This window comes from Diabrotica virgifera, chromosome 4 (assembly GCF_917563875.1).
Source record: "Diabrotica virgifera virgifera chromosome 4, PGI_DIABVI_V3a".
NCBI lineage: Eukaryota > Metazoa > Arthropoda > Insecta > Coleoptera > Chrysomelidae > Diabrotica > Diabrotica virgifera.
The window spans coordinates 45,499,587-45,515,573 of record NC_065446.1 but is presented as its reverse complement, the minus strand read 5'-3'; the positions used below and the strand labels follow the sequence as shown (position 1 = coordinate 45,515,573).

Sequence of the window (15,987 nt, the reverse complement as noted above, 5' to 3'; positions counted from 1 at the left end):
CAAATATGTACATGATAATAACTAAGAAAACGAACATACAAACAAGCATACATTTGGGAAATGTACCGATAGAAAAGGTCGATAAATACAAATACCTAGGAACCTGGATTTCAACAACATGATCAAACATCAGAAATAAGGACCAGGATAAAAGTAGCAAGAAATGCGTTTGTAAATATGAAAACAATTCTCTGCAACAAAGACCTTAGATTAGAACTGAGAGTAAGAACTTTTAGACGAAGAGGCAGCGCTGAAAAATCTCTTTGAATTTACTAAAGCTAAATTTTTCACAGTTGATTACTGTGATTGTGTAGAGAAACATACTGCGGTCGGTCAAGCGAAACGTAGAACAGGGGTTACTGAGAGGGTATCAAAGTTGCTTTCCTACGAAGGTAATTAAATCCATTTACTAGGGCTAAAAATCAGTACACACATTCTAAATTGAATATAAATAAAAGTTATTATAATCGGTCAGCTGTATGACGGGACAGAGCCGGTCGGTCGGCCCCAATGAATGTACAGGGTTATTCACTATATTTTGACCCCCTTGTAAACTGCTTTATTTACAGAATTAGAAAAAAATGTAAAACACAAAAGTTATTCGATTTTTTAATTATGATTTTTTGACATATTATATATGTCGTACTAGTGACGTCATCCATCTGGGCGTGATAACGTAATCGACTATTTTTTTAAATGAGAATAGGGGTCGTGTGCTAGCTCATTTCAAAGGTTATTCAATTCTCTATACAGTACTATAAACATTAAGATAATTATTTATACAGGGTGTCCAAAAAAAATTAATCATTAATTAAACAATTAATTTAATTAAAAAAAAATTTTGGACAGCCTGTATAATTAATCATGTTAGTGTTTATATTACTGAATAGGGAATTGAATAACCTTTCAAATGAACTAGCACTCGACCCCTATCCCCATTTAAAAAAATAGTCGATTACGTCATCACGCCCAAATGGATGACTTCACTAATACGATATATACACTCACCGGCACAAAATTCCGCCACCCAAAATTTTTGATTAAGTTTGACAATCTATAACTTTATTATTTGTACTCCGATTTTCAAGATTCTTGTATCAGTTTGTAGGTACATGTATTGATGTCGTTTTTTATTATTATGGTAACAAAATTTTTTTGCTTAGATAGCATTATACAGGGGTGAATAGAAGCGTTGTATTTTCTCTTAACTTTAAAAAATTCTGTGGAAAAATTTTGAGGGCTGATTTTGTTTCATACTCCTTTTGTATTATCCTGGAAGTATCACTAAGGTTTTGTTTTTTTAATTATCCAAATATCTCTTTTCTTGTAAGAGCTGTAAATAAAAACACTGCTTTGCAGGTTTTTTTAATTAAAAATATCAAACTCACTAAAATTAACAAAACAAAATTAACAACAAAACCAAACAATTCAATAGCGGGTATGTCCACCTCTTGCAGCAACGACTGCTCGCAGTCTGTTTGGCATCGAATAAAGATGTGTTATCCTTGCCTCGGGAATAGCCCGATATTCCTCTACCAGGGCCATAACTGTACCAAATTTTCTAGAGGCCTAGGATGACGGCGAATAGCTTTTTTAAATTCATCCCATAAATACTCAATAGGATTGAGAACTGGGCTGCATGCGGGCCATTCTAATCTTATCAATCCAATCTCCACTTTACGAGTCAATCAGTGTTTTTATTTACAAAAAATGGTACAGCTCTTACAAGAAAAAGGATATTCGGATAATTCTAAAAACAAAATTTTAGTGATGCCTCCGGGATAATATGACAGGACTATGAAACAAAACCAGCCCTTCCAGTTTTCCACAGAATGTTTTAAAGTAAGGAGGAAATACAACACTTTCATTTACCCCCGTATAATGCAACGCAAGCAAAATTTTTGTATTACCGGAATAATACCACACAATATTAATACATGTACCTACAAACTGGTGCAAGAATCTTGAAAATCGGAGTACAAATAATAAAGTTATACATTATCAAACTTAATCAAAAATTTTGGGTGGCGGAATTTTGTGCCGGTGAGTGTATGTCAAAAAATCAAAATTTAAAAATCTAATAACTTTTGTATTTCACATTTTTTTTAATTCTGTAAATAAAGCAGTTTACAAGGGGGTCAAAATATAGTGAATAACCCTGTACATTCATTGGGTACCCCAGGCTGTGGGTGAAAAATAGGTTGATTTAGGTGTTGTAAAGGACGAAGCCAGGAATAACTTCTACTAAAATGTAACCAAAAATATTGTGCGCTTTTTTTTTAATTGCGATTTTCATTTGTTAAATTTGCAATTTTTATTGATTTTTAATTTTGTAGCTTAGGATATTGATTTTAGAGAAAAACTTTTGAATAGGAAGTTGTAGTAAATTAAAAAACCTACAATTTGAGATATGGTAAGTTTAATTTCGTTAATTGGTTATTGCAAAACAGCCTGCGAAAGGTCCAAAATGGCCGTTTTTTACAATTGCATTATTTATTGTACAAATAATTTTTTTTTATTTTTTAAAGCTTCAAAATGAAGATCTTTCAATTCCAAACATAAAAAAAATTGTAAAGCCAGATTAACGAATTTGTTGCTTAGATATTATAAATTGTTTATCACAAGAGGTCAAATGTCGAAGGCTATAACTTTTTGAAAAAAAAAATCGTAGAAAGTTAGTGAAACATTCAATCTCCTTTGAAAGATTTATATTTTCATATTCTGATGTAAATAAATGCGTAAAACATTTTTAAACCTCTAATTTTTGGGTTTGAAAATAAGGGGGCCAATTTCGTTATAAACATTTAGAGCTGAAGCGGCCCTGTACATCCTAGGAGTTTTTAACTTACAGATTATTGTTGCTGAAGACAAAACGAAGATTTATAAAAAAATAAAAAATTTCTACAACCAACTGAAGCCGAGATAATTGTTTTTTTTTTTCTTAAGTCGTAGTGCCTTTATTTATAACAATTAAGAAATTATTTTAGTCATTGACTAAAGAAAGACTTATATTATCTTAAAATAAAAATTATTATAAAATATAATTACATTTAATTATTAAAAATTATTTTTAAAATCGGTGCTTTTGCGAGCGGCCGAATTTTGCAAATCGCCGGCTCGCTTCAAATCCGCGCGGTCGGAAAATTTCCACGTAACTTGTATTAAATTTTGACAGAAAACAATTTAATAATATTACCGTTATAATATACAATCTGTTTACCACTCTATTTGTTTTTCTTGATAAACTTTTATATGTGAAATTTCATTTCTGAAGAAATAATATTACAAAAATGATACATATATATGAAATATATAACTATATTTTTAATTTTTTCATTGTTATATAAATATAATAATAATAATGTTACTTCTTACTATAATATACATAAAACTTTTTCTTCTTGTAGTGACTATTCTTTTTGGATTTCACATATAAAAGTTTATAAAGAAAAACAAATACAGTGGTAAATAGACTATATATTATAATGGTAATATTATTAAATTGTTTTCTGTCATTTAATACAAGTTACGTATTTTTGGTAAGAGCCGGGAGATTTGCAAAATTCGGCCGCTTGCAAAAGCACCGATTTGAAAAATAATTTTGAATAATTAAATATAATTATATTTTATAATAATTTTTATTTTAAGATAATATAAGTCTTTCTTTAGTCAATGACTGTAAAATAATTTCTTAATTTGTTATAAATAAAGGCACTATGATTTAAGAAAAAAAAAAAACAATTATCTCGGCTTTAGTTGGTTGTAGAAAATTTTAATTTTTTTATAAATCTTCGTTTCGTCTTTAGCAACAATAATCTGTAAGTTATAAACTCATAGGATATACAGGGCCGCTTCAGCTCTAAATGTTTATAACGAAATTTGCCCCCTTATTTGCAAACCCAAAAATTATCTCGGCTTCAGTTGGTCGTAGAAATTTTTTATTTTTTTATAAATCTTCGTTTCATCTTCAGCAACAATAATGTGTAAGTTAAAAACTCATAGGATGTACAGGGCCGCTTCAGCTCTAAATGTTTATAACGAAATTTGCCCCCTTATTTTCAAATCCAAAAATTAGAGGTTTAAAAATGTTTTACGCATTTATTTACATCAGAATATGAAAACATAACTCTTTCGAAGGAGATTGGATGTTTCACCAACTTTCTACGATTTTTTTTTCAAAAAGTTATAGCCTTCGACATTTTACCTCTTGGGATAAACAATTTATAATATCTAAGCAACAAATTCGTTAATCTGGCTTTACAATTTTTTTTATGTTTGGAATTGAAAGATCTTCATTTTAAAGCTTTAAAAAATAAAAAAAAATTATTTGTACAATAAATAATGCAATTGTAAAAAACGGCCATTTTGGACCTTTCGCAGGCTGTTTTGCAATAACCAATTAACGAAATTAAACTTACCATAGCTCAAATTGTAGGTTTTTTAATTTACTACAACTTTCTATTTAAAAGTTTTTCTCTAAAATCAATATCCTAAGCTACAAAATTAAAAATCAATAAAAATTGCAAATTTAACAAATGAAAATCGCAATTAAAAAAAAAGCGCACAATATTTTTGGTTACATTTTAGTAGAAGTTATTCCTGGCATCGTCCTTTACAACACCTGATAGGTTTCAAAAATTCCTGAATTATATCACGTTTTTTCACCCACAACCTGGGGTAGGGGCCGACCGACCGGCTCTGTGCCGTCATACAGCTGATCGACTATAATAACTTTTATTTATATTTAACTTCGAATGTGTGTACTGATTTTCAGCCTTAGTAAATGGATTTAATTACCTTCGTAGGAAAGCAACTTTGATACCCTCTCAGTAACCCCTGTTCTACGTTTCGCTTGACCGACCGCAGTATGTTTCTCTACACAATCACAGTAATCAACTGTGAAAAATCTAGCTTTAGTAAATTCAAAGAGATTTTTCATCGCTGCCTCTTGGACTATTTAAGATGCTACGTGTTCTCGATACTGCAATATGGACTTGAAAGCTGGACATTGAAGCAAGAACACATAAATAAGCTACAGTCATTTGAAATGTGGTGTTACAGAATGATGCTTAGAATAGCATGGACACGGAAGAAAACGAACACGGAAGTATTGCGAGAAATGGGCAAAGAATGCGAAATAATAAACGCAATAAAAATAAGAAAATTACAATATCTGAGACACGTAATGAGGGGACAGTGATATGAAATACTAAGACTGATACTACAGGGAGAGATAAGAGGCGGAAGGAGTATAGGAAGAAGGAGAGTTTCATGGTTGAAGAATTTAAGGGACTGGTTTAAATGCAGTTCTATAGAGAACTCTTCGGAGCAGCGGTCGGTACAGTAAAGATAGTGATGATGAAATCCAACCTCCGATTGGGAGACGGCACTTAAAGAAGAAGAAGAAGGATCGCCCCCGGACACACTTAAGGCCTTTCGCCCAGGGTGATCACCTGGATCTACACTACTGTCATTAGGCCAATGCTAATTTACGGAGCTATTGCTTAGGCACCAAAAGTACTACAGGCAACAGCGATCAACAAACTAAACCATATTCAGCAGATGGCTTGCCTAAATATAACAGGTGCCATGAAAACAACACCATCTGCTGCAATGGAGTTGCTCATTGGCATCACCCATCTAGACATTTATATCAAAGAGGTGGCGCTGATGACGATGATGCAATTGTGCTCATCGGGTGCAAACTTTGATGTAGGAATAGGAAAATGGAGATGTCGTTTCTGGCGGGTTGAGCTGGAGGCAGTACCACTACTACATCCCGGCCATGGAGATGACTCAATTAAACCTATGTTTGTCTTCAACAAACCCTACAAAATGGAAACAAGACAACATAGGGAATCAAACGTGGCAAATGCGTATTGCATATATGTACACCGATGGCTCCAAAATGGAAAAAGGCAGGATATACTCTAGACCACTGACCTTAGTATAAAATGGGTGGAGTATGGGCAAAATGCCAGCGTAGTTCATATTGAACTATTAATCTCCATAATCGCAAAAGAGATAACCCGGAAAGATATAGCCGGTAAAACCATGATAATCTGCACAGACACCAGACAAGCGCTACTAATCCTGAATAGACCACGTATTACATCAGGGCTAGTAATGGAGTGTCATGAGTCACTAGCCCAAGCTTCGGATAGTAACAACATCTTCCTGAGATGGGTTAAAGGACACAATAGAAATAAAGGCAACCGCATTGCTGACCAACTAGCTAGGAAGGCAACAGGCCTAAGACTCTTAGAACCTGGTGATCTTTTTGACTGGTCAACTATATCAATCGCAGAAATTGCCAAATGTCACTCCCACTCCCACACGCAAACCGTGAAAAAAGGGAAGAAGGGCCAGGGTGTAGACTTGCCAAGATAACACTAAGCAACATCATAACTTCAGGAGTTACCGTCAATACGAGAGTATGCGTTCTGCGAGCCTTGGCCTACACCTGTCGAAATAGGGTAGATGTCCCCTGGTGATTTGTCCACCTTCCTGCAAATGGCAGGATGGACAATGAGCAAAGGATGACAACCCCCTGGCATGATGCACCATGCACAATGGGTCAATGGTGGCCTAACTGCCGTGGGACTTGACTCATCCTCTCTACTCAACAGATACAGATATACAGAATATCAATCAATGACAAACTATACAAATATGATAAGTACAGTCAATAAATAATAGTAAGAATATACTTTTTCAATGAATTATATTACCTGTAATCATTTCGGTAATAGGATGTTCAACTTGCAGTCTAGTGTTCATTTCCATAAAATGGAAAGCGTGAGATTTCTTGTCCAAGATAAATTCAACTGTACCAGCTCCCACGTAACCAACAGCTTTGGCTGCCCTAACAGCAGCCATTCCAAGTTCGTTCCGTAATTTTGGAGAAAGACCAGGCTAAAACAACAAAAAATTAGTATTCTAGTATATATGTACAGTACATATCTTAAGTCTTCTCCATTCAACTATTTTCTGATATATCATAATCATCATCATCATTCCTCAACCTCTTGCAACCATTGTTGGATGTAGGTCTCCTCCATATTCTTCCATTGTTCTCCATTTTGTGCCTTCCATATCCAATTTCCCACTGATTTTCTCAAGTCATCCATCCATCTTTTTGGTGGTCTACCTCGGTGTCTTTTATATTCTCTAGATCTCCACTCTATGAGTCTTTTGGTCCACTTTTATCATTTAAACGTGCTACATGTCCAGCCGATCTCCATTTGGCTTGTGCAATTTTTTCTATGACATCTGTCACTTTGGTCCTCTCTCTCACTATCCTATTTGGTACCATGATACTATAAATAAAGAGATAGTATTTTCCCGTAGCTCAAATACGTCCGAGTTTGCGCATTGATTACGTAACTGGAGACCGGAAGTTGAATTTGAATTATTGTTAAAGTTAAATGGGATTTGTATGCATTATGTGATGAAATTATTCAATTAGCAAAATAACATTTAACTTCAATGTATTCGAAAAGAATTTAGTGTCGAGATTCCAGTCAAAATAACTGACAAAGATAAAATATAAAATACAACCGCGAACAATTCAAAGTAATCGAACATTACGAATGATTACGAACCATTACGAACTTGCCGGTCTCCAGTTACGTCATGACTTCCGGATGTGCAATATATTATCTTGTTATTTATAGTATCATGTTTGGTACCATATCGCTTCTTGTTATTCCCAATATTGCTCTTTCCATTTTTCTTTGGGTTATTCTCAATTTATATGCAGAATGTTTAGTTAAAGTTATGGTTTCGGAACCATATGTTGTTACCGGCATTATTCACTTGTTGTAAACTTGTTTGTTCAAGCAAATCGGTAGCATTCTTTTTAGAATATGTCGCATCTTTCCAAATGATGCCCATCCCAAGCCTATACGACGCTGGATCTCACAAGTTTGACTGTCTTTTCCTATTCTAATTTCATGCCTTAAATAGATATAGCTAAATACTTTATGTACTTCGCACCCACCTACTCTCATTACATCACTTGGAACTAAATTGATCGTGTATTTTGTTTTTTTGACAGTTGTTCTATTGCCTGTTTTAGTTCTTCCATAATTTTGTGAGCTTAATTTAAACTCTCGGCTATAACGACAATGTCATCTGCAAAGCGCTAGTTTCTCAGATATTCACCATCAATATTTATTCCCCTTTTAGCACAATCCAGTTTTTTAAATGCATATTCCAGATACTCTGATACATCAAACTTAAAATAATGAAAAAAAATGATTAACCATTTTCAATTTCGTTGCTACACGAAACTACAGCCGCATCATTATTCCAGTTCAATCAGAGAGTGCAGCAAGCATCTCTACCGGTTTCGAAACTTATTAGCCCCTCATCAGGAGGCCCTCTCTGACTCAACTAGGACAAACCGCGGCGTGCAGTCACGGATTGCAACGAACGAAATGGCAAGCATACCCTAGCGGCAACTGCTAGCAAAAAACTAAGTTTTCAATCTAATAGCACAAAAAACAACACTCAAAAATGCTATTCTACATCCTACCAGACTGAAAACAATGGTAACCTTCTCTGGTAACACCTCCGAGGCTTCTACAAAATTTGCAAGCCATAACGGATGCTGAAACTAAGCAAGATGAGGGAATTTTACAATTTATAATTCACGTCCCATCTGCTCAGCGAGGTAAAGTTCCAACGAGAATGGTTCCCTTCGTACTCCAATCAGAGTAAACATGTAAATCAAAAATGAATAACAATTTTCAATTTCGTTGCCTTACGAAACTACAGCCGCATCATTATTTCAGTTCAACCAGAGAGTGCAGCAAGCACCTCTACCGGTTTCGAAACTTATTAGTCTCTCATCAGGAGGCACATATGCGCCCTCTCTGACTCAACTAGGACAAACCCCGGCGTGCAGTCACGAATTGCAACGAACGAAATATCAAGGATGTCCTAGCGGCAACTGCTAGCAAGAAACTAAGTTTTCAATCTAATAGCACAAAAAAACAACGCCCAAAAATGTTATTCTACATCCTACCAGACTGAAAACAATGGGAACCTTATAGAAGAAGCCTCGGAGATGTTACCAGAGTAGGTTCCCATTGTTTTCAGTCTGGTACGATGTAGAATAGCATTTTTGGGTGTTGCTTTTTGTGCTATTAGATTGAAAACTTAGTTTTTTGCTAGCAGTTGTCGCTAGGGCGTCCTTGCCATTTCGTTCGTTGCAATCCGTGACTGCACGCCGAGGTTTGTCCTAGTTGAGTCAGAGAGGGCAGCATATGTGCCTCCTGATGAGAGACTAATAAGTTTCGAAACCGGTAGAGGTTCTTGTTGCACTCTCTGATTGAACTGGAATAATAATGCGGCTGTAGTTTTGTGTTGCAACGAAATTGAAAATGGTTATTCATTTTTGATTTACATGATTACTCGGATTGGAGTACGAAGGGAACCATTCTCGTTTGAAATTTACCGCGCTGAGCAGATGGGACGTGAATTATAAATTGTAAAATTCCCTCATCTTCCTTAGTCTCAGCATCCGTTATGGCTTGCAAATTGTAGAAGCCTCAGAGGTGTTACCATTGTTTTCAGTCTGGTAGGATGTAGAATAGCATCTGTGGGTGTTGTTTTTTGTGCTATTAGATTAAAAATTTAGTTTTTTTTTAATTAATGACTTCTTGGGCAAGAACAAAAGCACCTGTCCCCCTTCGAGAGCCGTAAGGCCTTGTGATAAAGTCTCACTGCGAGATTCAGGTTTCACTAGCCTTCTTTCGGTATGCAGGCTCTGCCAGTACGGCTAAAATAATTCAAAAACTACACTGAAAGTTGCTAGCGTTAATTTACTCAAAGTAAATATTTAAAATTAAAAATTTCCCATAAAAAATACGTAATTACTCAAAGTATATCAAAGTTTTAAGGTTGTAACAATATCCTTCATCCCGGCAGTCAACAGTTCGTCAGAAGAGAATCGCACGCTCTTCGATACCAGCGCAACCCCACTCAGTTCCACTTCTACTCCGAAGAATCCAAGGAGGGACGCCGAGAGTGTATTAAAGAAGAGAGCGGAGGATCGTAAAGATAGTTCCAATCAAACGGAACTCAGCCCAGTTCCCAGCGGGTTGAGCAGGGAGCAAGAGGCAATTATGCGACGGAGTAAGTCGGAACACTACCGGGGCAAGGCAAAGGTACTATGGGTTAAAGAGGGGTCGCCCCCAATTCGCCTAAACTGTGAAATGTCGGTAACACAGAAATAGTCACGAAAACGCATAATCGCCAAGTTGGATACAACTGGATACAACCCTATTCATATACACACCAACTCACATACATATTGAGAATAATATTTATACATAATATAATTAGAAATTGAATTAATGATGTCGTTATTATATGTATTATATCGATTAAAAAGTATAGAACATGTATTATCCCACAAATATAATATAAGAGTATAAACAGTATTTTATACTTTTATGTTTGTTGGATAAGTTTGTATTACAAATGGGAAGAAAAAGAGAAGATTTGATTTAAGTACCTACCTAACCTATTAAAATGATATATAATAAAAATAGATCATAAAAATAAAATATAAAGTAGTTTTTGGAAAAGTAGAGTATTTTTAGTATTTCTAAAATATGTGTATAACCAGCAGATGATAGATAAAATATAGGACTAAGTTGTTAAAAATGAACAATTTTTACAATCCTGTTCCTTTGGAAATTGCTGAAACTTACAGATTTAAATGCAGACGGCAAGTAGAAGGAGAATCAGTGCAATAATTTCTATATAAATTGCAATTTTCAAGCACATCTAAAGTCTGCCATAAGGAACCAATTTGTTTTTGGATTATGTTCCAAAAGAATACAAGCAAGACTATTGGGCACCAGGCACCAGGAATCTAGACTTGGAGGGAGCAGTGGAGATTGCCAGTAGTTTGGAAACTTCTGAAATGGACAGTAATCAATTAAGTTACAATAATTCAATTCATTTTTACAATCTAATAAATCTAGATCAAATTGTATCTAAATTTGTAAATAATCACAATAAATATTTTTAATTATAATAGATTATAGGTACTATAATATACATATTCTAAAGATTTATGTAAATACAATTGCAATTTTATACCCTGAAAATATAGGTATGTATACCATTGTAATATTTATAACATGGGGGTGAATCCTTTATATAAATAAATCTTAATGAAAATTCATCAGATAAACATTTTCTTAAAATTAATGGTATGTAATGGTGATTGTAAACAATTATTCATAGTAATAGGGTATTTAAATGCTAGACTAATCATAAAGAATGAGGAAACAGGCAAAGCAATAAGTATACATGGAGAAAATAAAAGAAGCAACAATGGCTTCAGACTGTTACAATAGGGCTTTTCATTGACTGTCATTTGTTTCGAGCTCCTATCATATGTTGTATAATCCGTGTATACTACATTCGCTCTCGCAAGATTTTTTTTGAGACATTCGGAATAGGAAACGTACAACACAAAAATTCCTACCTCACATTATTAACTGCTAAAATCAACTCAAATCAACTTAATCTTTCATTAAAAAAAGAAGAATTATTAGAAATAGTGGGAGTGTCTACTAATCTCATAAAATTTTGTGAAGTTTATTTCTACAAAATATTTTTATTTTGTACAATAAATAATTTTCTCATTTGCTATCAATACATTCTTCTTCTTTGAGTGCCTCTCCTATCGGAGATTGGATATCATTAGGGCGATTCTAATTTTATTTACTGCTGTTTTGAACAATTCGTTAGTGGTACAGCCAAACCACTCTCTCAAATTTCTCATCCAGGACATTCTTCTACGGCCTGGATTTCTTCGTCCTTGGATTTTTCCTTGCATTATATTTTGTAGGAATGTGTACTTTTGTCCTCTCATCAGGTGGCCTAAGTATTCAAGTTTTCTCTTTTTTATACTCTGTAGAACTTCTGGCTCGTTATTTATTCTGCGTATTACTTCTTCATTTGTAATTTTATCCACCCAACTTATTCGTAGTATACGGCGGTAGCACCACATCTCAAAGCTTTCAAGATTTTTAATATTCCTCTGTTTAAGAGTCCATGACTCCACACCGTAGAGCAAAGTACTGAATACATAGCATTTTAACATTCTAGTTCGTAGATGAATACTAATATCACGATTACAAAATAATTTTTTCATTTTTATAAAAGTAGACCTGGCAATTTCAATACATTATAATGGTTTAAATAAATAAATATTGGTTGGCGTAAGGTTTATGTTATTTTTATGTCTGCTTACTATTAATAATATTGGATATGAGCAGGTGCGTTGGTTTTGTAGTAATTTCCAGTCACTTCTGACAACTGAATTTTTCAAAAAAGAAATTACTAACGTCAGTGTCAAAAAAAATCTCGCGAGAGCGAATGTAGTATATTATATGGCTTTTTATCTATTGTCATTTGTTTCGAGCTTCTGTCATGTCACATAACATTAATATATCTACGTCATACGTCTTTGGTTTGTATCATTGTTATATACCAATAACATATGGCAGAGGACGAAAAAAATAAGTTAAAATGTTGATTGGAAAAGTTTGAAGTACACTTCCAAGGAAAAGAAAATATTGCATATGAAAGGTATAAATTCTTTACTTACAAACAAGACCCAGGACAACCAACCAATAATTTCATAACCGAGTTGAAAAAAAGGGCAGGTAATTGCAAATTGGAAAAGCTTCAAGATAATCTTATTGTAACAATGATTATATGTGGCATTAAGAACAATGAAATACGAGAAAGACTATTACAAGAAGATGGTCTTACATTGGAGAAAGCAATCAAACTTTTGCCAGGTAAAGAGTCATCCAGAGCCAGAAGTGAAATGATGAGAGTAGGAGCCTCGAGTAATGTAATAGAAGTGGAAGCAGACAACAAATCAGGTAATCGTTATCAAGGTGGTGGGAAGGAGAAACATCAAGAGGTCAGAGGAGATCAGAAGGAGTCAGAATATACAAAATTGTAATAAATTTGGTTAAAGGTCGCATCGAATAAATAATTGTCCAGCCTTTGGTAAGGTATGTAATTTTTGTAAATTACCAAATCATTTTGCAACAGTATGTAGAAAAAAAAATTTCAAAACAAAAAGGTTAATGAAATAAATACTGTAACTAAAAGTCCAAAGGTAACAAGTAGTTGTAATGATTTGTTCATAGGCAATGTACTAGAAGTTAATGCAGGGGAAAATAATTTCACAAATATAGCATGGTTTGCAGATTTAAATATAAATAAACATAAAATTACTTTCAAAATAGATTCAGGTGCAATGGCAAATGTATTACCATTGTGTATTACCAATGAGTAGGTATTTTTGAAACTTTAGAAAGGATTTTCTAACAGGGTAATCATGAAAACAAATACAAAACTACAATCTTACACTGGAAATAATCTTATTACACTGTGAAAGAAATAAAGTTGAACATGATTTAGACTTTTATATTGTAAATTCTAAAACTGAAGCAATTTTAGGCTTAAATTCTAGTATTCAATTAAATTTAATATCTAAACTAAATAGTGTAGGTTATGATTTTGAAGAATATAATATTTTAATTGAACAATTTAAAGATATTTTTTCAGGCATAGGATGCATTAATAAAAGGTATGCTATAAAAATTGATAATAATGCAAAACCAGTTATACACCCAACAAGAAAAGTAGCTTTACCTTTACTTAAAAATTTAGAAGAAAGTCTAAACAATCTTGAAAAGCAAAAAATTACTGAAAAAGTTGTAGGTCCTTCAGAATGGGTGAATCCTTTGGTACTTGTAAGAAAGTACTTGAGAATTTGTTTAGATCCTTTTGAACTCAATAAGGTTGTTAAAAGAGAACATTGTCAAATTCCAACTTTAGATCAAATAACGAGTAAATTACGCAATGACACTGTTTCAGTACTTACATTAGACACGCAACACAAGGGTTTTATCAAATTCCATTAACAGCAGAAAGTAGTAGATAATCTTTGCACATTTGGTACTCCTTTCGGGAGATATAAATTTCTTAGAATGCCCTATGGCTTAATATCGGCTCCAGAAGTGTTTCATAGTAAATTCAAGGAAATTTTCAAAATGGATGGTGCCGACACATGCATAGGTGCCTACATTGATGATATATAATTGTTTGGGGAAAAGACAAAGAAGAGCATGGCTTAAAGAAGTTTTCAAAATTGCTAAGAGAAACAATGTTAAATTTAATTTGTCAAAATGTAAGTTAGGTAAAACTCAAATTTGTTATATGGGTCATATAATTTCAGGCAACGGTATAAGTCCAGATAAATCCAAAATACTCAACTTCGTAGACCAGAAAATAAAAAAGATTTTCAGAGACTGTTAGGTATGCTGACTCAGTGCCGGATTAACCATTAGGCGGACTAGGCCGCCGCCTAGGGCCCGGGCACTTGATGGGGCCCGCATTCCACACAAATGCATTAATTAATATTTAATTATTTAAAAAAAAATTTAAAATGTTACGTTTTTTTTTTCAATTTCTACCCACCGATGGGCCTTATAGTCCATTCACTCACGGTAAAATATTGCAAAACCTCCGAATTTGAAAGAAACTTTGGATTTGAAACAAGAGCTTGGATTGACATGAAATTTGGTACAAGCATAGCTAACATGTCAAATAAAAAAGTGATATTGTGCCAATGTGTGTTTTTGCTCTACGGTTGAGTCCACCCCTTCTCGGGGGTGAAAAAATATATTGTCAAAATACGCCCAGAAGTGAATAAACTGACTAATTCTAAGCAACTTTTGTTCAATACAGTTTTTCCAGGGTTGGTAGGTTTAAACCTTGGTTTAACCATGGTTTAAATCAACTGTTTTTTTTTTAAAGAAAAAAACCTGGTTTTTTTACTGAACCTCCAAACTGGTGTTTTTATTTAAAGTTTTTTTATACAGCTGCCGCAAATGAAGAAAATTAAAATAAATAAATTCTATTTTTTACTTTCGAACTTAGCTATTTTGAATATGTTGAAAAATAAAAGTTGTTTTATTGTTTATTACTATTATTTTATAAAATAATTTATTCATTTTTAAAGTATTTAGACTTATGATACTTTGTATCAAATAAACCTGGTTTAAACCAAATAAACCTGGTTTAAACCAAATAAACCTGGTTTAAACAAAAAATCCTGATAATTTTGGTTTTTTTTGAAAAATCCTTTGGTTTTTGCCTACCCTGGTTTTTTCATCAAGTCAATACATTTCGAGTTATTTGCAAGTGAATATCTTCATTTTTCAACAAAAAATAACACGTTTTTAGACGGTATTTCGCAAATAACTCAAAAAGTAAGTATTTTATCGAAAAAATATTCTTAGCAAATATGTATATGTGTGCAGTCTGTAGACCCAGTAGAAGCAGAGTTGTAGCTAATGAAAAGTAGGTTTTTATTCGTCAAATTCCAAATCAAATATTTCAACGTGAAATAATCAAAAAATGAATCACTTTTCATGGAAAACTCATCATAACTTGTTTAAATGTTTTAAAAAAGCATGGTTCTTGTTTTTTAAAAAAATTTCTATCATAAAAAGTAAGCAAGATACGCTCAAAATAAAGTTGATCCCATTTTGTGGGTTAAAAACTGGTGAAAATAACCCCCTAATTAGCATCCTAAATGAAATTAATCCTTACCGCTTCACAAGCTACTTTACTTGTGTATTATTTATATGCTCTGTAAGTTTCATCGGTATAAAGTGCTTATTTATAAAAGGGCTGTAGTAGAAAGGGCTTGAACAAGTCACTAATCACGAGTGTATGCAATTTTTTTTATTTAGCTTAATGCCTCGACAACTAATGGCCATTGGCATGGTACAGTGGATTTTTTCAATCAGCTACCTAGTGTAGTGGGTAGTGTGTGTGTTGAGTAAATGTCTTGTTACTTAGCAAAGTCGTCATTGTTCTTGCAAACAGACGCTAATTGTATCCGAACGTTTGCGGTCCCTCCGGTGAGTA

The 15,987-nt window shown here is 33.6% G+C and overlaps 1 protein-coding gene across 1 annotated transcript in view; it reads right to left on the bottom strand.

The window, feature by feature from the left end:
- LOC114327089 (methylcrotonoyl-CoA carboxylase subunit alpha, mitochondrial) overlaps positions 1-15,987 on the bottom strand; it is a 70,269-nt gene that overhangs the window by 30,469 nt on the left and 23,813 nt on the right. The window contains exon 6 of the mRNA XM_050648176.1: positions 6,732-6,915. Coding sequence (XP_050504133.1) covers positions 6,732-6,915 — 184 coding nt within the window. The remainder of the gene's footprint in view (positions 1-6,731; positions 6,916-15,987) is intronic.